Source organism: Rhopalosiphum maidis, chromosome 4 (genome assembly GCF_003676215.2).
Source record: "Rhopalosiphum maidis isolate BTI-1 chromosome 4, ASM367621v3, whole genome shotgun sequence".
NCBI lineage: Eukaryota > Metazoa > Arthropoda > Insecta > Hemiptera > Aphididae > Rhopalosiphum > Rhopalosiphum maidis.
Window position 1 is genome coordinate 20,830,849 of NC_040880.1, and position 23,078 is coordinate 20,853,926.

The window sequence follows — 23,078 nt, forward strand, 5'->3', positions numbered from 1 at the left end:
TGTAGATTTGTCTACGTACTATTATCGTACTAACGCTGTCAACCATCACAATTCACATATAATATAATATAAATAATATAAATAATTACTATTATTAAATTTTTGATTAATATGCCAAAAGACAGCAGCGTAGTGAACTAGTGTGCTAAGTGCTTGTGTAGCAAAATAAAGAATAATTTTTCGATCATATTTTGTATTGTTTCAAGCAAGGTATAAATAAATATAATCATATTTTAAAATTGTTTTTAATTTTAACTATACAACTTTATTATGGACTCGCTCGTTTGTGGGTTTTGTCGTAAAGATAGAAGAGGAGGTCCAAATCCAATTAATTGGAATCGACATTTACAAGCTTGTAAAAATAAAAAGGTATATATTTTTTTATTATAAATAGCAAGGGGAGTCCATGGTGGCAATACTTTCCTTTCCATCGGCTAAGGGATCTTGATGTTTAAAATCATGCGTTTTTTGAGTAATAATAATTATTAATAATAAAGTGAGTACCTACTTATGTTTTATAGGTAGGGGTGTGGGGGGGCAACTTGATGACCTATAAATCTTTAAAAAATGCACACAAAAAAATATTAAAATGACTTATAAACATCAATAAATGGCTTAAAAAATGACCTGATATTTTTAAATATTTACGTTTTATACAATTAATTTATTATAAAACGTAATAATATTAAATTTTAACATACGTGTGCACCGAGTCTAAAATAATATATCAGTATCTGCCTAGAGTTTATTAAATAACCGTGAATCGCAACAACTAACGATAAAGATAATCGACAAACTGATGGAAACTGAATGTGTCACAATAAAATGTAACTTTCAACAAGAAAAATGCAAATTTATGTCAAAAAAAAGTACAAAAATGAATAAAATGCAACAAAAATACTAAAAAAATAACTGTAGAGCATAAAATTCCCTAATAAAGCAAAAAATTCAAAATAAAAATTGTACCATTAAATTATATACTTCACGAATCAAATTTCTGTAAAGATGAGCCTCATATGTGAACATTAGAAAAAAAGATGCAAATGCATCAAGTTCTGGGCTCTAATCGTTATGTTATTTAAATATTAGATCTATCGTTTTTTTTTAGAATAATAATATTATTATTATATCATATTATTCACCTGGACTTATTTCATCGACCATATTTTTAAAGTGAATTAGCTTCATTTTAAAATAAATTATGGAAATCATTCCATTTTATGTGGGCTTTTAACGAATGAATCTATTTAAAATAAATTTATGTATCAATGTTCTACTAAGTTTTGCCACGTCAGCACAAGTTCATGATCGGCTTTACCAGCGTCTTTACCATTTTTTTTAAATTTCATCTCCAAAATGTTCAAGGCAGTGGCGCAATTATCGGGAGTGTAGGGTATACAACTCACAGGGGCATGGGTGGATAGGTCATTTTTGGCCTACCGGGAAATTTTAAAAAGGGGCCCCCACATGAAAAAAGTCTAAAAAGGACCTCATTACCGTAATACGAAGGGGGGCCCACTAGAAAATGCCTGGTTTCCCGGTAGGCCTATCCGTCCATGCACAGGGGCCCCCGGTTTGAGGGCCCCTAAATTAAAAACTCATGTACGATATTCTTATACTATAATTTATTAATCTATAATATAAACACATACTTATTATAATATTTGTTTTAATATAATAAATAATTATGTCTTTACCTATGTGAGAAAGCAATTAAGTGTATCGTAATACAGTATAGGTCCAAAATGCGGGTATAGAGTTAGAGTAATATACACTATAATACTATATAATTGAAAATTTGAAACTTCTTTTATTATTATACATAATAATTATGTTGGTGTGTGTACTGTGTAATGTGTAAGTCATCACTCGTGACAATATTACCTATGTGTCTGACAATAATATGTCAAAAAACTATCTATCTATAGAATTTTTGTATTACTATCAAATAATAATGAATTGGATACAAACAAAATCATTAATGATTTTTGCCTAAAAAAAAAAAATTTAACTAATTTAAATTAATTAATACTATTAATACTATGACATGTGAGAAAAATATATTTTTTAAATTTATAATAAGGTATGACTGTTTTTCATTTTTATTATTAGGTAAGGACCCCAGTCTAGAAATCTTCACATAGGCCCCTTATTATCAAGTTGCGCCACTGCTTCAAGGCCAGAACATGCAAGGGTTCTACTATTTACAGCTATACTTTGTCTTAAAAAATTAATCTAAAACAAATATACCCTTTTTTTAGTATTCTGTTTTCTCAGAAAATTTCTTTTTAAATAATTTGAAAAAATTAATATTGAAGCCTCAACCAATTTTTAATGCCAATAAGTGTTTTCTTATAGTGTTCACACATGATCACATGGAAGTGGTATTATATTTTGTTCTCTCAAAAATTTGTATCCACTTGGTGATCTATATTATTTAAAACCAATTGATGGTAAAATATATCATTAATATTATTTTTTAAATTGGTAAATGACACACAATTATTTTCCTTATTTGGAACAACAGACACAACATCGTCCAATTTTCGCAATACCTGCGTCCTTTGGAATTTTTTGTTTTGGCTGCAGCAAAAATGTCTTTAACTAGTTCACACTGTATAATACTTATAATAACAGAATTAGCTAATGACTGTTGAAAAGAAATATCCGAAATATTTTGCATCTGAAGATATGCATCATTTAATGCATTTTTCAACCTTGTTATTTCTCTTATGGTTCTATTATTTTTTTTATATATATTTTTGTCAACTGTAATGATTACTTATGTCATTATGTTATTTTATACCTTTACTACTATTATTCGTTTGTATGATTTTTTTTTATATATAATTTTATTAAGCCTTTAAGAATAAAACAAAACTGCAAAATATTTAAATTATTGTGTGTTAATCCCTTAGTTGGGAGTGTGAGACTATTTACTCCTTTTTTAGTTACACGTGACAAATTTAGGTTATTAATTACATTGATTTTTATGTGGTGTGTACATATAGGAATTTGCAAAAATCTAAGATATGGTAGTTGGTAGACTAAACTAACCTATTAGACAAGCACATAGAATATGGATAAGAAGGTACTCAATGTAATATTAGGTGATGAAGTAGTAAACAGAAAACCAACCTACATTTTTCAAGGTATAACTGTACTAGCTGTACCACCCCACTTACCTAAATTTAAGTTATAACCCAAAAACTACTCATATGAGATATTTACATTTTTATGTATTCTTCAAAAAATGAAATGAAAAATCTACATTATATGTACCAATTAAAAGTAATAAAAAAATCACCTGGCATTCTTAATGTATTATGTAGTATAGGTTTAATATTGTTGTATTTTATATACTATTATCATAGTGATAATAACGAATTGGTCAAATAGTTCAATTTTATTTTTTACACAGTGGGTACTTAGCTAATATGAAATAGGTATTCATATATACCCTACATATAACACATATATATGAATGTATAATTGATAATTGCACAGTAGAAAAATATTACAACGTATACCAAGTGAGTTTAGTCACTGAATTATTGAAAAACATCAATATCAACGTGCCATTTAAGATTATAATGAAAGCCATGATTATCTCCAAAAACATTTGAATTGCAATGTATTGTATATTTCATCACTTTCTTCATTAGTTCATTCTACTACTAACTTCAATCATAAATAATTATACTTAATCTCCTCACTTGTCATATGAGAAATTTTATGTATAACCATGTGTCTTACTCATTCCTTTCTACTGACTTAATTAAAAATCATCACTTCTTGGAATGTCTTATTAGTATCCCACTATTATATGGTATAGCTGTATAGGTATTTCATATTTGAACAAAAATAGAGTAAAATCATGCAGGTATGAGGTATTAGATATAATTTATTATTAATTGTATATAAATATATATATGCAGTATAAAAGTACAATTCGCTTAAAAACAATAAAATTGGCAAATATTGTAGCGAGTAATATACGAATGTAGTTAAGAGTATGATAATATTAGGTTAAAAATACAAATTTCATTTACAATTATTTATGGATTACACTAACATGTTAAGTACACTTGTTTAACATAAATGATGTTGAATACATGCACTTGATGTGTTATGATTAATTTGTTGGAACATAAAAAATAAAAAGTTATATGAATTACATTATGTCGTATTATCTACAGTTTTTCTTTTTTAATGCAAGTTATACAAACATAAGAGGTATATTCAATTATTTTGAAGGTTCCTAAATTTTTAACTAAAACTAAAAATTAGATTATATAATATTAAATTTAATTATTAACTATATTATGTTTTAAAAACCAATTTTACTTAGCAAAATACCATTGAAATATTCAATTTATGCATATAATTTATTACATAAGTGATTACACTAATTCAGCTATTTTTTTAAAACTATTTTTAAATTTTAACAAATAAAAAATGTCATAAAGAAATTAAAGTTTTATTAGTTAACTTTTTCTTTGTAAAATAAAATGATGTTATCACAAAAAAAAAATTCTAAAAAAAACTAGAAATATATAATTTCTAAAACCAAATTATACACATTAGATAAATATGAATTTCACTCCATGATTAAAAGTCACAAATATTTAAAATAAAAATGCAATTGCAAGAGATATACTATACTGAACACGATTCAAAATATTTAAGTATACTGTTTATAATTTAAATGATTATTTTTTTTATATAAAGTCAAATGATATTTTGAATACACATTAATGAAGAGTATTTAAAAACAAATAACATTACAAATTACAAATTATTGGGTACTCAATTACTTATTCTAAAGTTGTATATCCTCCATTTATTTTTCATTTTTTTTTTTTTTTTTTAAATATTATTTATTTAAATATGACTTTAGCGACTCGATCGACCCCGTCTTGCTACTCCTCGACCACGACCTCCACCTCTACCACGTGTTGGAGTAGTTTTGATAGCCGGAGCAGGAGATTCTTTTACTGGTTCAGATTCTGGTTCAGCAACAACTTCTTTTGTTTCAACAACATTTTCTGTAGCTACAGGATCTGCAATTACAGGAACTGGAACTACTGAATCTTCAGAATTAATTGCTTTCGACTCATCGTTACAAATTTCATTAGATTTTATCTCTTGCATATTATCATCATCCATAGGTTCAGATTCTGGCTCAACTATGCCATTTTGCTCAACTACTGGTTTATCTTCTTCAGTTTCATCCAAACGAGCTTTTTTCTCAGGTAATTCAGTTTCAGTTTCTTCTGTGTTTACATCAATGTCATCATCATCTTTCTTATCATCTTTCATTTTGCGTTTTCGGTTATTAATTTTAGCCTAAAAATAAACAAAACAAAAAACAAAGACATTGGTTTAATTTAATTAAAAATATTTTACACTGTAAACACCCATACAGTATTTTATTATTAATTTTGGGAAATAAATTATACTCACATGTAACTTTGTGATAGTAGTGAAGTTAATATAATGTGAAGCAGTTTGACAATGTAAATCTGCTTCTTCATCATTCTTCATAAACATTGAACAAATACGACATACATATCCTCCTGTCTTAACTACAAGTTCACGACCAACAACATTAGCAGGATTATATTTTTCATCTTTTTCTTTCTTAATAACCACTGCATCTTCTTTAGCATTATCATTCTGTTCCTTATTAATATCATTTTCTTCTTTAGAATTATCAATCTCTATCATGGAAGTATCATTCTCTGTGTTGGAAGTATCGTTCTCTTCTTTGGGAATATCATTTTCTTCTTTTTCCTTATCAACACTGGTACTAGCAACTTCCTCATTATCTTTGTTGTCATCAGATTCCTTCACAATTTCTTCTTGTTCTTGTTCTTCTTCATCATCATCATCATCTTTCATATCTTGATCATCAAGCATATCTAATTTTGATGCAACAGGTATTTCTTCTGAAGGTAAATCATCTTCAATCACAATCACATCAAGCAATTCAAATTCATCATCTTTAAGGTCCGGATTAAATTGACGGCGTTGTTCACCAACTTTACGTAAATGATCAGAAGATAATTTGTGATCATCCCATTCTAAACGAGTATGGAATAACGTATCACACATTTTACATTCTGGATGAAGAAATTGTTTCAATTTCTAAAACAATAAAATAATTTTAGTTTGAACACAAAATACATTATTAAGAGATCGGATCGTGACCAGGATACAGGTACAAAAATAATATATTTGTAAACAAAATACGAAAATATGCATATTAAATATAGATATTAATAAGTTTACTGATATTTTAAATAAAATATTGATTCTATTATAGTTATTAATCTAGTATCATATTTATGAACACATTTTTATTTTAATGTACACATTCAGAAGTAACAACAATTTTTTAATTATAAAATAAATTAATTGGTTAGGCTATTTTAGAGTAAACTATAATAATAACTATATAAATCAATATCAAGTTGCTGAGATCATCAGACATATATTATGCCAAAATTTATAATTTAATTTAAGAAGAGTACTTTGATATTTATTTATTTAGATACTTACACGATGACGATCACTTTTACGATGTCCAGTCAAAGGCCCATAGAAATTAATATTGCACATAGGACAGTAATTACGAAACAATGGTTTAGCTTTTCCCTTATTTTGAGCTTGCATACGCTCTAAATCAATTTCTCTTTGATTTTCAGCTGCTTTTATCTGGTGACGCATTAACTCTACTTGCATTTTGTACCCTTCATCCAAGTATGTCATCATCAATTCATGAGGACGACCACGTACATGTTTCTCAAAAGACTAAAATAATAATTTTTTTATTTAATTGTGTCTCAATATATCATTAAACTATAACTTACAGCTCCGTCCCACATATGTTTTTGACAAACATGACAAAATAATACAGCTGTTGGAATACCATCATAATCCACATGTTCCTAAGTTGTAGATAAAAAATTTATAAATTACATTATATATTGGTTAAAATAAAAAATGTATTTACTTGGTCTGTTGTTTCTTTCTTAATACCATTTGTTTCATTAGTAGAACTGTATAAAAATAAAATAAGAATAAGTTAATAAAATGAATCCATAATATATTAATACAAAACATATAAATTAGGCTCTTCGAGAAATAAAAAATGAAAATAATTTTGAAGTTAAAATAAAACCCTAATAAATATGATTAAAGCAAAAAAATAGTAAAATTGAATGGCAGTTCAGTTTGAATATGATTATTTATTCCATAAAAATAATATCAATCGTAAATTCTCAAAATATTAGTTTGTTTCAAAAAAGAAAAAGGATATAATATTATACAATATTGGATTGTGTTATATGACGTATAATTAAATATCACTTATATCATAACATTTCATGTTTTAAAAATAAAATACAATGTACTTGGGTGAATAAATAAGAATTTGAAAACATCTTTAAATAAATAACAGGTATTAATTCCTTAAATGATAAAATTCCTGCAATACTGTATAAATAATCGTACAATAAATAAATACTTCTTAATTTGGATAATTCCAATATGCAGTAAATGTGGTATTATAAAAAAATAGAAATATTAGGCAACATATTAAAGATATCAAATTAAATGTTAGACAATGGTATTAACATTTAAGGTGACCAGTCTACAATGGAAAAACATTATAATTATACTGCTAAAAATAAATTAAAAATAAAATTTGTAGAAAATCTAATATTATACTTAATGAATTAATAGAATTACATATTTTGAATACAAATGGATTTTAAAAATTGACCTTGATGTTAACACCCAATAGTAATAAAAATAATAGACATATTTTATCACAGTTATCAAAAGTTGAACATGTATTTATATAACAAATGTTTGGTTTGAATTTCTCTATTTTTTTTTAATTCTTAGAAATCATAAATAATAATTATGAGATTGTTTCAAAAAATTGAATTAAAAAATGTGTATTTTTGTATAAATATAAAGAAAATTATAAAATAAAATGTAATAAAAACAATATTTTACATTTTCAACTATTTTAGAATAATTTAATAACCAATGAATACCTAGATAAAATAAAAAATAATGAATATAATGAGAGTATAAAACAACCACTGATGGGACGTTCAAGTTTGTAAGCATTAAGACATAATTTTAAATTTTAATTAATTAAATAACATCATACTTAATAGATTTAATAGTTCATTAATCATTTAAATCAATATTTTATTTATTTATTTAAACAACTTCTATGGAATTTAAAAATATAAAAACATAAAATAATAAGAAGTATACATAAGCACAAAAATGTATGATAGAAATATTATCCTTTCAAGAAAACTAACAAATATTATGAATTAAGATATTAATAAAATAAATAATTTATAATAATATAAATATTTCAAACTTAATTCTAACTTTTTTAGTATATATTATAATTAATATCATATATATATATATAAAAACCCCATCCCTAAATATAATAAACTTAAACTATAAAAATTAGTATTTTAATTAAGTAAAATGGTAATACAAACCAACTTTTAGCTTACAGACAAATAAAATACTTACTTGATATTTTTATGCTTAAGGAATTATTTATACAAGTTATAAAATAGATTTTTGAATCCATAAAAGTAATATTTCTATTAAAAATACAAAATTATCTATTAAGAAGAGAAACAAATAATAAGGGTTATAAGTGTAGAAAATAATAATTCCTATTTCTTCTAATATATCAATAAACGCAATGGAATATATGGGCGGATAAAATAATTTAACTGAAGAGGTTGCCAAATGCTTTTAAAATAGCAGCGAAGAATTATATAAATATATTTTATATAAATCCGGAATAATAGATTTTATGAAATGATTCCTTACCTCTTATCATTTTTATCCGCTTCAGGTTTAGAATCCTTTTTCTTATCGTCCTTTTTTGGAGGAGGTCTACGATTGCGATTATCAGGCCTGCGCCGGTTTTGGTTCTGGCGGTTATCAAACAACCGATCAATTATTGTGCCAGGAACAGAGAGATTCGATAGAGCACAACAAATGAAAAACAAACTCAGATGAGATTATGAAATTTGTTCGATAATTCGATTGCCAGCGAAACGAATCAGCCAGCTCCAGAATTCAAATTGCCAACGGCAACAGGCCAAACTCAGATTAGCTAAAACGCTCAGCAATAAATAATTGGCAAATCGAAATAATTATAATAGAAAATTTAGATATACTATAAATATGATTAATTATTGTATAAAAACCTAACTTAAATAATTCCCTAATAGGTACTATTAGGAATATTTTAAAACCTATCCATTTTTTTTTCAAATTTTTAAGAATCTATAACAGCTTAAGTACTATTTTTTTGAAATTCAATTTAGTTTTACCTTAAATGATTCCTGTCTTCTCACCATTCCAGGGTTTGGACCCCAATTTTGGTTACTTCCGTATCCACCCTAGAATATTCAATATTTTGATTTGTAAATAAACCAATAAATTATAGGAATTTGAATAATGCATGCGTTCTTTTAATTAATTCTTTATGAGAAGTTAACATACAAATTATTTATAAATAAATGCTTATAAATTATTAGAGAAAAATGTGTTTATTACCTGATTAGGTGCTAAAAGCTTAGATAATAAATCACTAGCTAGAGCCATTTGATTTGGATGAACATTTGGCATCATTCCACCTCCTGGAGAAACACCAGACTCCCAAGGACTCATCTTGGGGCTTCTACCATAATTATTGAAGTTATTGAAACGACTAGTGCCACCTCCATTGAAATTTCCACTGCCGCCGCCTCCACCACCAACTCCTCCACTTCCATAATTGCCAGAGCCGCTAAAATTATTGCTAGGATTTTGTCCATAAGAACTTCCATAGTTGCCGTTATTTCCAACGCCATAATTACCACCACCACCACTTCGACGATTGTAAGACATTTTTCTATTAATTAAACATAAGTTAAAATTAATGAGAGGTATTAAAAGTGTCTAATTCAAATCATTTATAGTTAATAATTACTAAAGTTAAAAAACCGTATTAATTGTGATTTAAAAATACTATTTCCAAGTATTTACTAGTAAGTAGTTGAGTTCAAATATAGTTTTTTTCCCATTTAAGTAAAACTATTTATTGTTCTGCTTTTTTTTAGTTATAAAGATTTCAATTTCAATAAATGAAAGCTATCTCCATTAAAATGTTAACATTAAACTATTCAATTATAATAATTAGTCTTCCATCAAAAAATTAAATGTAAAAATAAAACGTAAATAAAATACAATACCCAACAATAATTTATTGTTATGGCTGTTAGGTTATATTAATTATTTATCCTAATAATACCTATAACATGAAATTTTAGTCTAACATTTATAAATTATCCAAGATCCTATAAATGGGGATCATGTTGGCCTTGCATCACTAAATAAAATTATCTGTTGATCATAACATGTATCAGGTCGATTAGACTGAATTGAAAATTCCCCCTCCCCCCACACACACACCAAACTAAAAAAATCGGTCACTCTAGAATACCTACTATTAATATAATTCAGAACAAAAAAAAAAGGCACAAGTGTATGTGGTACAGTCCAGTATAGCAACCCCCATAAACGTTAAAATGTCAGCCAAAAATGAGCCGCAAAGCTTAAACCGGGCGTAAGTAGGCCAGTCACCTCTCACGTGTATCAACACGTATGAGTGTACGACACTATGACGCCGTGCCGGTCGATGGGTGTCTGAAAATCGATATATAATAAAATCACATAAAATCGGAATCTGCTATCAGTTGTATATTAAATACTTCAGATGATGGCGGAGCGTGCAGAAAAATCTTTTTGATATGATGATAATAATTTATTATTTATAATTATATGTATAATAAGCAATTAAATCGTTGTCAACGAGTATAATATTTACATACTAGCAGAATGGGGATAGTCAGGGGAACGGCGTCAGCACGCGTAGAGATAAAATATTACGGGAGATTTCTTAAATTAGATCGACGGTCGCGTTGTCGACCAGTTTATTTTGTTAATCTAATATAATATTATATTATTATCGTCTACAAACGGTACTTGTATTAGGCAATTCTCAACGTGTGTCGTGTTACCCGGCGCGCGCCCTGTATAAGTAGTTGGCGTCGGCGGCAACCGAATGCTGCAAATACTCACGGTAGTTAGTGGGACAACGACGACGATATCAATCAGCAAAATGAATACGATGAAGATTGAGCTTTTTGAACAGATTTTATTCGTGTAGATCACAAAACGAACGGACACAAACGAACAAGTTAAACAAGAACGGCGGCACGAGAATAGTGTACGAAAACTGCAACTAAAATGGCGGAAACCGACGCCGAAACTCGGAGTGGTCGCGTACCAGTGTGACCAACATTCGACCAGTGTAGCGTCTTGTAAATATAAAATATAATAATTATTATTATACTATTATTATATAGGTACGTGTAAATACCCCACGCTCACGATTTAAGAATATGTATAGCCGTATAAGTTACTGTAAGAAACTTATTTTTTGTTGCACAAAATGCTAACAAATCATAGCAAGTAGTACAGTTGGCGCTTTTGAATTTTCGTACAACGAAAGTACAAAATATATCATTATTCATAATTCATTATCAAAATTATCAAATATTAATTTTTAATATGTTAGTTTATGTTTATTTAAATTACATATTTATAAGAGTATGCAAACTACATGCATACTTATATATATATACGTAATATTATATATCGATGATATATATTATATGGCGCGGCGCCACATTCTATGACGGGCGGATGGACTTTGTCGCGTACCCACTACTCTTATGCTAAAAATGTATAGAACCTTTCTTGTCACAAATTGTACGATATTCAATTTTCACTTAAGTTATTTTTATTATAGTTAATTGTTTATAGACATATTGTAAAAAAACCGTAAAAAAAGTTAACAATTTCCCCTAAAATCCAAGATGACGGACGGTTGCGAACCTCGGAGGGATGACGCATTTTTTTGGTCAATTAGGGCCTCAAAAGGAAACTTTTCGTTAAGTTTCAAAACTAGTATTTTTTTCAAAGCAAAACCCCTTATTGACTGGACTATTCAGTCAAGCCTGGATTAAAATAATTTTGGGTTCGGGGCCAAACAATTTTAAAGACCCATAACCGTAATTGAAATATATCAGAAAAAAAAATTATATTAATAATTTCGGGTAGTAATGAATTATAAACATCATAAGCTTATAATAATTATTATATTATTTATTAAATGAGGTAGATATAGGTTATTATCTAACCAAAAATATTGGGTAAATAAATATAAATTAAAACTCATAATTATCGTAATTCTCAACATTATATGATTTAGTGATTATGTATATATTCAATACTTTCGCATAATTTTACTTAGGTTTCAAAGTAAAAAACCGGCTACAAATTAAATGTTCAGTATAACGACTTTCTACGCGTAACAATATTAATTAATTTGTTTTAATTATTTTAAATGTTTACCCTTTAACATTTTTTTAAAATTATGTAGGTACAAATGACAATATTAAATGCAGATTGCAGTTATAGTTATACTTTTAGATATGTCAAAGAAATTTTCCATAGATAAATGTAATGATTATATATATATTATATATATTTATGTTTAATTATGTGAATCATAATAAAATAACGAATAATGTATTTAGTTGATACACGACTTTTTTTTTCAATGAATGTTGTTAGGGGCATGTTTTTTCCGATTACCTCCTACACCTACCGGCTCCGGTCACCAGGATCGTGTAATGATTTCACCATCATTCATAATTCATTAGAATATGTAAAAAAAATTGAATAATTCGTTATAGACGCGGAGTGCGGCAAAAAGTATAGCGTTATGTGTATGTGTATACACATATAGCGTACAAATCGCAAACTTCGGAGGGGTTTAACGATAACGGTATCCGACTAAAATAGCGAAACAATAACCACGAAATAATAACGGCGAAAATAAAAACAACGAATTTTAAAAATGAGCGAAAATATACGATTAGGCATTTAGTTAGTGAAAATAATTTTTAAAAAAACAATTAGGTTAGTGACAAATTATATGCTACATCACCATTTACAAAGTTATTATTATTATTAGTATTACAATTTGTAATTAACAAATGAAGTCTTTTAGCACAGTCCTTGTACTTTTTTTTTCCGTGGTTGTTCTCCAGCATTATACTGTTCTCGTTTCAATTCTTCTAAATTTTGAATTTTCTTTATTCTGTCAATACATTTCCATATAGTAGGATGGTTTCCTCCTAAAGAATAAACAAATTACACATTGACGCACTGTTGAACTACAACTGTATTAACTTGTCTTAGCTCAAATTTAATACGATTGACAATCTTATCTCGGTATATTTCCAATATTAAAATAGTTATAATAGTAACTAAGATAGCACACTGACGATAACCCGATACGTCCGTGAGTACTGGGTATATATTAATTTATTGCGCCAGAAATTACAGGTAAAAATAAGTTATTAAGTTATAGTTTTTTATGTTTTATATAGTATTTGAAAAAGAAATTATAAAAATCTGCTGTTTCGCTATTATGCATAATCGCTTATTTTAAAATTCGCTATTATCAATTCGTGATTTTTACATTCGCGGTTAATTGTTTCGCTATTTTGGCCTAGACCCGGGTATAACTTCCAAAATAATCATTTTTTAATCAAGTTCTTAACTCATTGAAATACGTATGTATCAACAAACAAAATCACGTGGGTGCTAAACTGCAATTATACCAATAACATTTAGTATTTATGAAGTAACAAGTTTGGTATAAATCTAGTTCAGGGCCCACGCAGTTTTCTAAATTTTATAAATTGGTACTAGCAGCTTCCTTAATTAGATTCCATACTTTTTTAGTTATTACTTGCGAGTTTAATGGCCCAATAGTCAATACACCAACGTCACCAACATTTGTTTTCTATCTCCCACATAATATAGGAACAAAGATATTCCGTATTTCCACGATTACGACTCTAGTTCAGTTTAGGGCAAAGGCACCTATTATATATTTTATAAAGAAAATATTTTTATATTAATATTTACATTTTTTATAAATATAAACATGTTATAATTTAAAATTATTTTAATTATTTTTAATCATTAATAATTTATTTAAATAAATTATGTTTTTCATATTAGAGGTTCCTAACAAATATAATAATAGTATTTAATACATTTTATATGTAGTTTTGTTATGGGGTTAAGGTATGTCTTAATGAGTAGTGCTTAGGTATTTAATATTACATTGTACATTTTGACTGTGTCAATTTGTGAGAAGTAAATGGACATTACTACATTAGTATAGTATGTTTAATCTGTTATTGCATTTATCGCGATGAAATTTGAATTCCCGGATTTACGATAAATTGTCGATAATAATCAAAATAAACCATATAGGTACCGCATGAGAATTCGTTGGTTCTATCATCAGAAGCACCTCACTTAAGTCTTAGGTACCTACTTAAAATATTTCAAAACTTACACTCAATGCCTGTGCTTGAAGTATTTTTTTTTTTACAGTAGTTTTGCTAAACCAGACAATTTTTATTTCGTACTTATTTTAAATTTCTTTAATTTTCTATAAATTAATATTGTTATACATATATCAGAATAATAACTATAATAATGTGTAATGTAAAATTGTAAATCAATACATTTTGTATATATGTATATTGTATTTATAAATACATAAGGTGTTTTTTGAAAAATATTTATTTGTAAGTTTAAAAAAAGGTCATTCTGTTTAATCCGGATTTTTGATAATCCGGATAGAATCCAGTACTCCGATCCCATCTAGTCCGGATTAGCGAGACTACTGTATTTATCCCTATATTATTCTTATTTAATTTCTAGATCCGCGCCTGTATATACATATATATCATAATTTCATAGAATCCCTGATGACAGTCATTACACAATTTTGCAGTCCCTAACTAACAATACCTAGTTTTGAATATAATATTTATTATTTATTCATTAAATACCTGACCTGACTAATATATACGAACAACACATAAATTAAATCGTTACCTATTAGTTTACATTTACTATCTATCATAATTTTTTGAAACTAAATTATATGACATGTATTATGTATATACGACTAATATAACTATACAACCATGTAATATACTAATAAATAATAAGTAATAGTCATTGATAAGTATTAAAATTACAGTTAACAATAATATAGGACTATAAAATACGTTTATGTTATTATTCAATAATATTAATCCACAGTTAGTAGTTTGAAACAACATTTATTTGATATAGGTATTCAAAATGAGCTAGATACCTAAATACACAACTACACAAGTTAGTTTTATTGATTCAAGATATTTGTAACAAAAATATAATATATAGGTATTAAAATTGTTGTTAAAAAAACTAAAAAAATTGTTTAGACAATGGTAAAAGGTATACCATTAGTCTTACATTACATGGATGGGCAACTGGCGGCCCGCGAACCTTGTTTTTGTGCAACATTTTCAAATTACATCATACAATTTTAAAGTTTATCGTCTATACTCTTATCCAGTTTATCCTATCAATATAATAAATGTTATCTGGTATTGAACATCGTTAAATGTCGAAGTGTCATGTATAGTATACATATACGTATTGCTTTTAACCATAGCTGTCGTATCGTGCTGTCGTTGAATTTATTATTTTCGTGTTATGTAGTGTGTTTGCCACGTTATCATTAGTAGGTAGTCACACATCCTTAAAACTTACATTAAACAACTATAGTAATACTAGTAATAGTATTATTTATATTTACGCGTAATTCAATTATTTTTAATAACCTTTTTTGTATTCACTATTAATTCATATTATAAACAAAGTAAATACTAATATTTAAAATGCATATTTTGAATGACTTTTTTTACTTACTCTTCTAGCCTGCACAGCATCTAGCATGCTAGATTTTAATTTTCTAAATATTGTGTCTGCACTGTTGTTGGTTGGACTTGGATGGCCGGCGGCGGTGGTGGCCTTTGCAGGACATTGTAGTGGCGAGAAGGTACAATAGGTATAACAGGATTATGGCGATGGTCGACGGAGGTGCATTTTAGGGGCTTGTGGTGGTGGGGGAGGAATCAGTACTTGTTGTCATTGGTAGATGCGGTTATGTTATATATAATATATATTATGTATTATTTATCTTAGATAATTTCGGCTATAATATTATCATCTTCAATAACATTTCTAAGTTTGCTATCTACTATCTAGTGTTTTTTATATACCTGTCTTGTGACCTAGATTTAATCAATTAATTTATATTGTACTTAACAATATTTAGAGCACGGACTAAGATTTAAAGAAACAAAAAATTATGAAAAATAGATAACCCAGAAGTAATTGGAAACATATTTATCAATTAATATTTTATAATAATAAAGTTGTTTCATAATGGCTTTAATACCTGGAGCTCAGTAACTGCAAAATAACTTATTTTTCCGAAATTAACATTTATATGATTATTTGTGTCCGTAAATAAATTACAGGAAGTCATGATATGGGTGTATTAATTTGAGAATATAGGTATTTTTATTTCTTGCTTCTCTCATGTGACTTTAATTTTAATATGTCGGTATTATACTGCAATATTGGTTTGATTTTAAATTTTAATAGAACTTCGATATCATTATAACTAATGTTGAATGTTGATTGACATAAAAGACAGCTATTTAAACGGAGAAAGTATACATTTAATAGAATAATATATGTGGTCAATAATTTCTCAATTAGTATTTAAATAATGTAAAAGCAGAATAGAAATAGAAAATAGAGCCTATTTGTATGCAAGACGGAGCCTAGGTTTATTAAGTCAGAGCCGTGCCGCGAGGAGCCTAGGAGGCATGCGCCCCGGGCGTATGGTTTAAAGAGGCGGTACATTTTTTTTATAATATATGATAATAAAACAGGGGGGGGAATATTTATAATTTTGCCCTGGGCGCCAAATCTTAACGGCACTGCTCTGGCTACAGATGCCCTGAAACTGCGATTCCTCAATATTTCCAAATATTTATCAATAACTACTTAAATGCTATGTACCATAAAACCGGTGTCCATATCAACACTCAAAACTCGAAAGGACGTTTTCGTTATAAAATTGCTGAAGTTAAAGTAAATAATTTTATTTCATTCTTAACATTAGTATAAAACTATTTATGTATTTTATTTTCAGACTCGACTAAATAGATTAACATTATTATCGATTTACCGAAAAGTGTCTACTTCTCTTGAAGAGATTATAGATATATGTCACGGAAGTCAAGGAAAATAGACATTTTGTTGGAAAAATCAAATAAAATTTTAAAAATAATCTTTATTGGCTTAATAAAATCAGATAATTTGTTGGGTGGTTTACAAATTATGATGAATATATAACCCCCCCCCCCCATCCCCAATGAAAATTATTGTTTACGTCACTGCAGGTTTATATTAAAATAATGCAATCTGACAATATTTTAATATTTTATTTAAAGGAGTTTATACAGGTACATAGGTACTTATATTTTTAAAATATGTGGTTCTTATTTAGTATAATTATATCTGTAAAATCTATACAATACTACATTAACCGGTGGACAGTGCCTCAGTGGTGATGGTTTCCATACATACCATGAGTAAGATACACTTAAGATATACAGATTACAGATATACCCACAGATATGTATAATAAACTAGATTGCTAACTGATGATAATATGCGAAGTTATTATCCGCCATTTTAATCGAGGCCGATGTAGATTTTGCCTTATCAATTGTTGTTGTTGTCTGTTGACTTGTGTACTGTACTACTGTGAAAACTCAAAACTGAGTAGTTGACACTGTTGACAGTATTGTTGTGTTCTGTTTTTTGCAATAGGTATATTGTTTTGAGACTTAATATTTTTATGCTATTTTTCCAATTATGCCATATAAGTGCTGTGCTGATGGATGCAGTAGCAAGGACGGGGTTGTTGGTTCAACTACAAAATTATTTAGGTAACTAAATACTTTACAAAAAAGTTATCAAAAATAATTAGCTCTACTGAAATACACTTTTAATAATGTGTTTGATATTTTGTTTTTAATTATAGATTTCCAATCGATGAGTTAAGGAGACAAAAATGGGTGCACTCTATCCAAAGAGATAACTTCATTCCAACAAAATTTTCACGCTTATGCAGTCTCCATTTTAATAAAAGTGAATTTGTTGAAGCCCCCGAAAAACTTATATTAAAAAATACAGCTATACCATCCAATTTCGATTGTTCCAAAAAAGCAATAAAATGTTTAAGCAGCAACAAATTTGATCACAATTATAGTTCTTCAGGTAAAATTAAATTCTTCTTTACATTCAATGTTGTATTTGTACTACTTACCTATTACTACTACTTACCTATATTAAGTAAATTACATTTTTATCTACAGTTTCTTCTTCATCAAATATAATTAATATAATAACTACTTCTCCTAATTTACCTATTGATTCTGGTGTTGAAAATGCTGGGTGTAATTATGAAGTTGTCGATCTGACTTTTATTGGACCTAGTAAGTTAAATATGTTAACAATTTTAATTTATATACAATAATGCTTTGTCATGTATTAAATTTGTTGCAGATTCCAGCCAGTCACCTCATACCCCTACATATACACCAACACTTAAAAGAAAATTTAAAAAAAAATTGTTTGATACACCAAAAAAAGCCAACCTCAAAAAGCGAATTAAACTTTTACAACAAACGGTTAGAAGGCAGAACACAAAAATAAATTCACTTGAGGTATTTACGTAAATGCTAACTGAGAAAGATTGGCTTAGTCTTAGTACACACTTAATAAGTTATTATAATATGTGAAATGCCTCTAGTGATTAGTGATGACTGATTACCGGATGAGTGAAACTTAACTGTATATTTATATATTAATAAACTATATTGTAATTTTTATTAATAAAAATTATTCTTATCAGCAATTGATGTCTACTATTGGATCCTGTACTGATAGAGAAACTACTAATATAATTGAAAAAAATTTTACTGAGGTTTTTTTAAAAGATATTATAAATAATGGTAATGTGGCTCCTACTGCAAGGCGATACAGCGAAGAAGTAAAAAAGTTTGCAACTACACTTTATTTTTATTCTCCAAAAGCATATAACTATGTTAGGTAGGTATATATCCTCAATAACTGAAACAATTATATATTTGAGTTACAGAAATTGTAATTTTGAAAAATAAATTGTAATTTAAAGGACTTCAATTTCTTTGCCTAATCCAAGTGCTATACGAAATTGGGTATCAAATATAAATGCTGAAACTGGTATTTTACAAGATGTCCTATTAGAAATAGGTAAATTTCCCAAAGAAGACAAATTTTGTTGTTTGATATTAGACTCCATGAGTATTAAAAAATCAGTTCAGTGGGATAAAGTTAGTCATATGTATGTATTATTAGAAAATATTATTCATAGTTGAATATATTATAACTAGATATAAATTTATAAATTAAAATTTTTTAAGGTTTGTTGGTTATTGTGACTATGGTAATAGTTTGACAGTTGAAGACTGTGAAAAAGAGTCAACGGAGGTTTTAGTTTTTATGTTGTCTAGCTTAAAACAAAAATGGAAATGGCCAATTGGGTATTGGTTTGTAGATAAAATTAAATCAAATGTACAAGCTCAATTAATTAGGATTGCTATTACCCAATGTGATAAATTTGGGATTAATGTTGTGGCAGTCACCTGTGATGGAGCATATGCTAATTCTTCAACTTTTAAAACTCTAGGATGTGATCTAGACCAACCTTTTGATTTTATCAAGTCTGATTTTTCGATAACTTCAACTAAAGCTAATGTTTATTTCACACCTGATGCATGCCATAATGTTAAATTAGCTAGGAATGCTTTGGGAACACTAGGAGTATTTAAAGATTCAAACAACAGTCTTATTGAATGGAGATATATTCATAAATTATTTGAACTGCAAAACGACATGGGCTTTAAATTGGCAAACAAGATAAACTCTTCACATATAAATTGGAAAAGCAATAGTATGAAGGTAAAGTTAGCAGTTCAAACACTTAGCAGTTCCGTCGCAGACTCTCTACAATTTCTATCCAAGACCTCAAAAGATTTTGAAAATTGTGATGCAACAATAAGATTCATCAGGGTTGTAGATGAGATTTTTGATTTCTTGAATTCCAGAAACCCATATGCAAAAGGCTTTAAACAACCAATTAATAAACAAAATATTCAATACTTAGAAACAAAAATGAAAAATAATATTGACTATTTGTATTCACTGAAGACAGCTACTGGGCAAGATCTGTGGAAAAGTAAAAGAAAAACATTCATATTAGGTTTTGCTGCATCCATAAAATCTACTATAGCTATAGCAAAGGATTTGTTAATAAATCAACATTTTAAATTTATTCTGACATACAAATTAAGCCAAGATGCAATAGAAATTTTTTTTGGATTTATGAGAGGTCGATTGGGTCATAATAATAATCCTACCTGTTTGCAATTCAAACATGCTCTAAAAAGTACTTTATTGCACACTTCAATAAGACTTAGCTCAGGAAACTGTACACTGATGTCACCTCATGAAGATTCTCTTTTTTCAATCAAATGGAAATATAAAGCACCAGAACAAAATTTAGAAAATGAATTTGATATTTCATTGTTAGCAGAACAGTACAATAAATTAGATTTTAATAGCATCACTATTGAAAATATATTATATTACATAAGTGGATATATTGTTAAAAAACTAATCCCAACTTTGAAATGTGATGGTTGTATTGAAGCTATTACAGATCCATACATTGAAAATGATCACGTTTATCAAAATAATACCACACCAAAATATTTTACAATTATGAAAAACAGAGGCGGTTTGAAGTATGCTTCTTATGGGGTATACAAAATTGTTAAATTGACAGAAACATTATTTAAAACCATTATGGTGGATAAAAAACAAATGTTTATTAAAAATATGGATTTAAAAATTATGATAAATGTCCAAAACTCACTGGCGACAGACACCACGCTATTTCCAAAATGTGATGCTTGCTGGAATTCAACAGATTTATTGGCAAGACCTCACAAAATCGATATTATAAACAAAGTAACCAGAACCTATCTTAACGTGAGATTATATTCTTACAGTAAAATAATAACATCCTCGATTATGAAAACTGCTAGTAAACGACAGAAACTCAGTAAAACCATTTTATTTTATAACATGTAAAAATTGTTAACCTATCTGAATAAACTATGTTAAAAATTGTTATTGATATTTAGATACAAAATTTGTTTAAATAAGAAAAATAACGTGCAATAAAAATTTGTTTTATAATTTAATTATTTATTTTTTTTATCGGCTTCCTTATCAAACAAATCTAAGGCCGTGATAAAGCCCATAGGCCTCGAATTAAATGGCTGCTGTCTGCTTCAACTAAACACATTGATAGGATGCAGCAGTTAGCAATCTAGTTTATTATACATATCTGTGGATATACCTTAGATTCAGTTATATTATGTATCTTAAATCGTGATATACTATGTGTTTAATTTTAAAGGTAACAGAAAATATTTCAAACGCATGACTGAGTTTGATTCGGATTTTTTTTACATCTGGATCTATAAATACATCTGTTTTTGATAAATTCTTGTTTTCAACTATTTTTATCTGCAGTAAAATAAAAATTTCTTAAATAGAAACCACTATTTTTGATACTGTATTTGGATTGATTTATTTTTTTTTTTGAGCAACTTTGATCTTTACAGCTTGTTGATATCTTCAAAATTGATATTTTTAGGACAGTCGAAAGTTTTAAACACCAGATAATTTGTAATGTAATATTATCGCATTTTCAACGCTCTATCATGCATTTATAAGTATAATTTATCGATACATTCCAATGATATATTTTTATAAGTTCTATCATCTATGTAATAATAAATACACCTTGTTCTTGTAGTTTAATTAAAATAAATAAATATAATAAAATACGTATAATACGAAATCTAAAAGCTAACCGAATCAAACTCAGTCATGCGTTCGAAATATTTCCTATTACCTTTAAAATTGAACACTATGAGTATAGGCGTATAGCATAATTTAAAAAAATGAAATTTTTCTTGTTGTTTTCTTATATATTCCAAAAACGTTTATTTTCATAATCATATTATTTAAAATCATATTTATAGATAGTATATAGTATAATAAGTATTTGAAAAAAAATACATTTATATAATTAAAAAATTAATAATTTGCGCGAAAATTATAGCATAATGAATCCTACTTTCGTTACTATTTTCACCAAACTAGTAGCGCTATCCGTGTTATGTTACTTTCTAAATTTATTATTTAGGTATGACATAAACATTGAGCAATGTAGCATACCAGGCTACTAGCATCGTAATTTGCACTATTTGTAGAAATGGCCAATTTGATATGGTCTAAATATGCAAGCGATATTGGTATATTGAATATTAATTGCTATATAGTAATTATAACTAATAATAATATAGTAACAGCATTCATTATAGAATAGGCTATTCTATAATCAATGGTAACAGCATACACATTGTCCGATCACCGGGCCGAGCCCATGATAATATTATTATTTAACATCTCATGTTCCTAAATATTTTGACAATTTGATATTTTAGTCTTTCGATAGAATAATCGCATGACTATAAGTCGAAAAAAATGTTAGCAACAATCAAGAATTTATAACGACATAAATATAAATAACTATATTAAAATAAAATAGCTAATGGCCCTTATTCACAAAGTTGTAATTTGTAAATTATCATTAATAATAAAAAAATTAAATATAATAATAATATTATATTAATATACTTTGTGCTGATAATACGGGTAGGCGTATGACGTAATGCGCAGACTTGGACTAAAACTCAACAGTAATGACAATACTATGATCTCTATACATTGATCAGGCGCGAATCAACGAAACGATTGCTAAATCACATCTATATTGTATCTGTGGA

The 23,078-nt window shown here is 27.6% G+C and overlaps 2 protein-coding genes across 2 annotated transcripts; one reads left to right on the forward strand and one right to left on the reverse strand.

Moving 5' to 3' along the window:
• Positions 1-4,823: 4,823 nt before the first annotated feature.
• On the reverse strand, positions 4,824-11,364 carry LOC113550187 (zinc finger protein on ecdysone puffs-like). Its single transcript, XM_026951892.1, has 9 exons — positions 11,185-11,364; positions 9,619-9,955; positions 9,393-9,461; positions 8,884-8,987; positions 7,019-7,064; positions 6,876-6,953; positions 6,565-6,816; positions 5,467-6,150; positions 4,824-5,349 (listed from the first exon to the last, which is right to left on the reverse strand). The coding sequence occupies exons 2-9, from the start codon at positions 9,949-9,951 to the stop codon at positions 4,897-4,899; spliced, it is 2,019 nt and encodes a 672-aa protein (XP_026807693.1). The 5' UTR covers positions 9,952-9,955; positions 11,185-11,364; the 3' UTR covers positions 4,824-4,896.
• Positions 11,365-17,777: 6,413 nt separating this feature from the next.
• On the forward strand, positions 17,778-19,030 carry LOC113550196 (THAP domain-containing protein 2-like). Its single transcript, XM_026951902.1, has 4 exons — positions 17,778-18,059; positions 18,155-18,390; positions 18,489-18,608; positions 18,679-19,030. The coding sequence occupies exons 1-4, from the start codon at positions 17,986-17,988 to the stop codon at positions 18,849-18,851; spliced, it is 603 nt and encodes a 200-aa protein (XP_026807703.1). The 5' UTR covers positions 17,778-17,985; the 3' UTR covers positions 18,852-19,030.
• Positions 19,031-23,078: the final 4,048 nt, after the last annotated feature.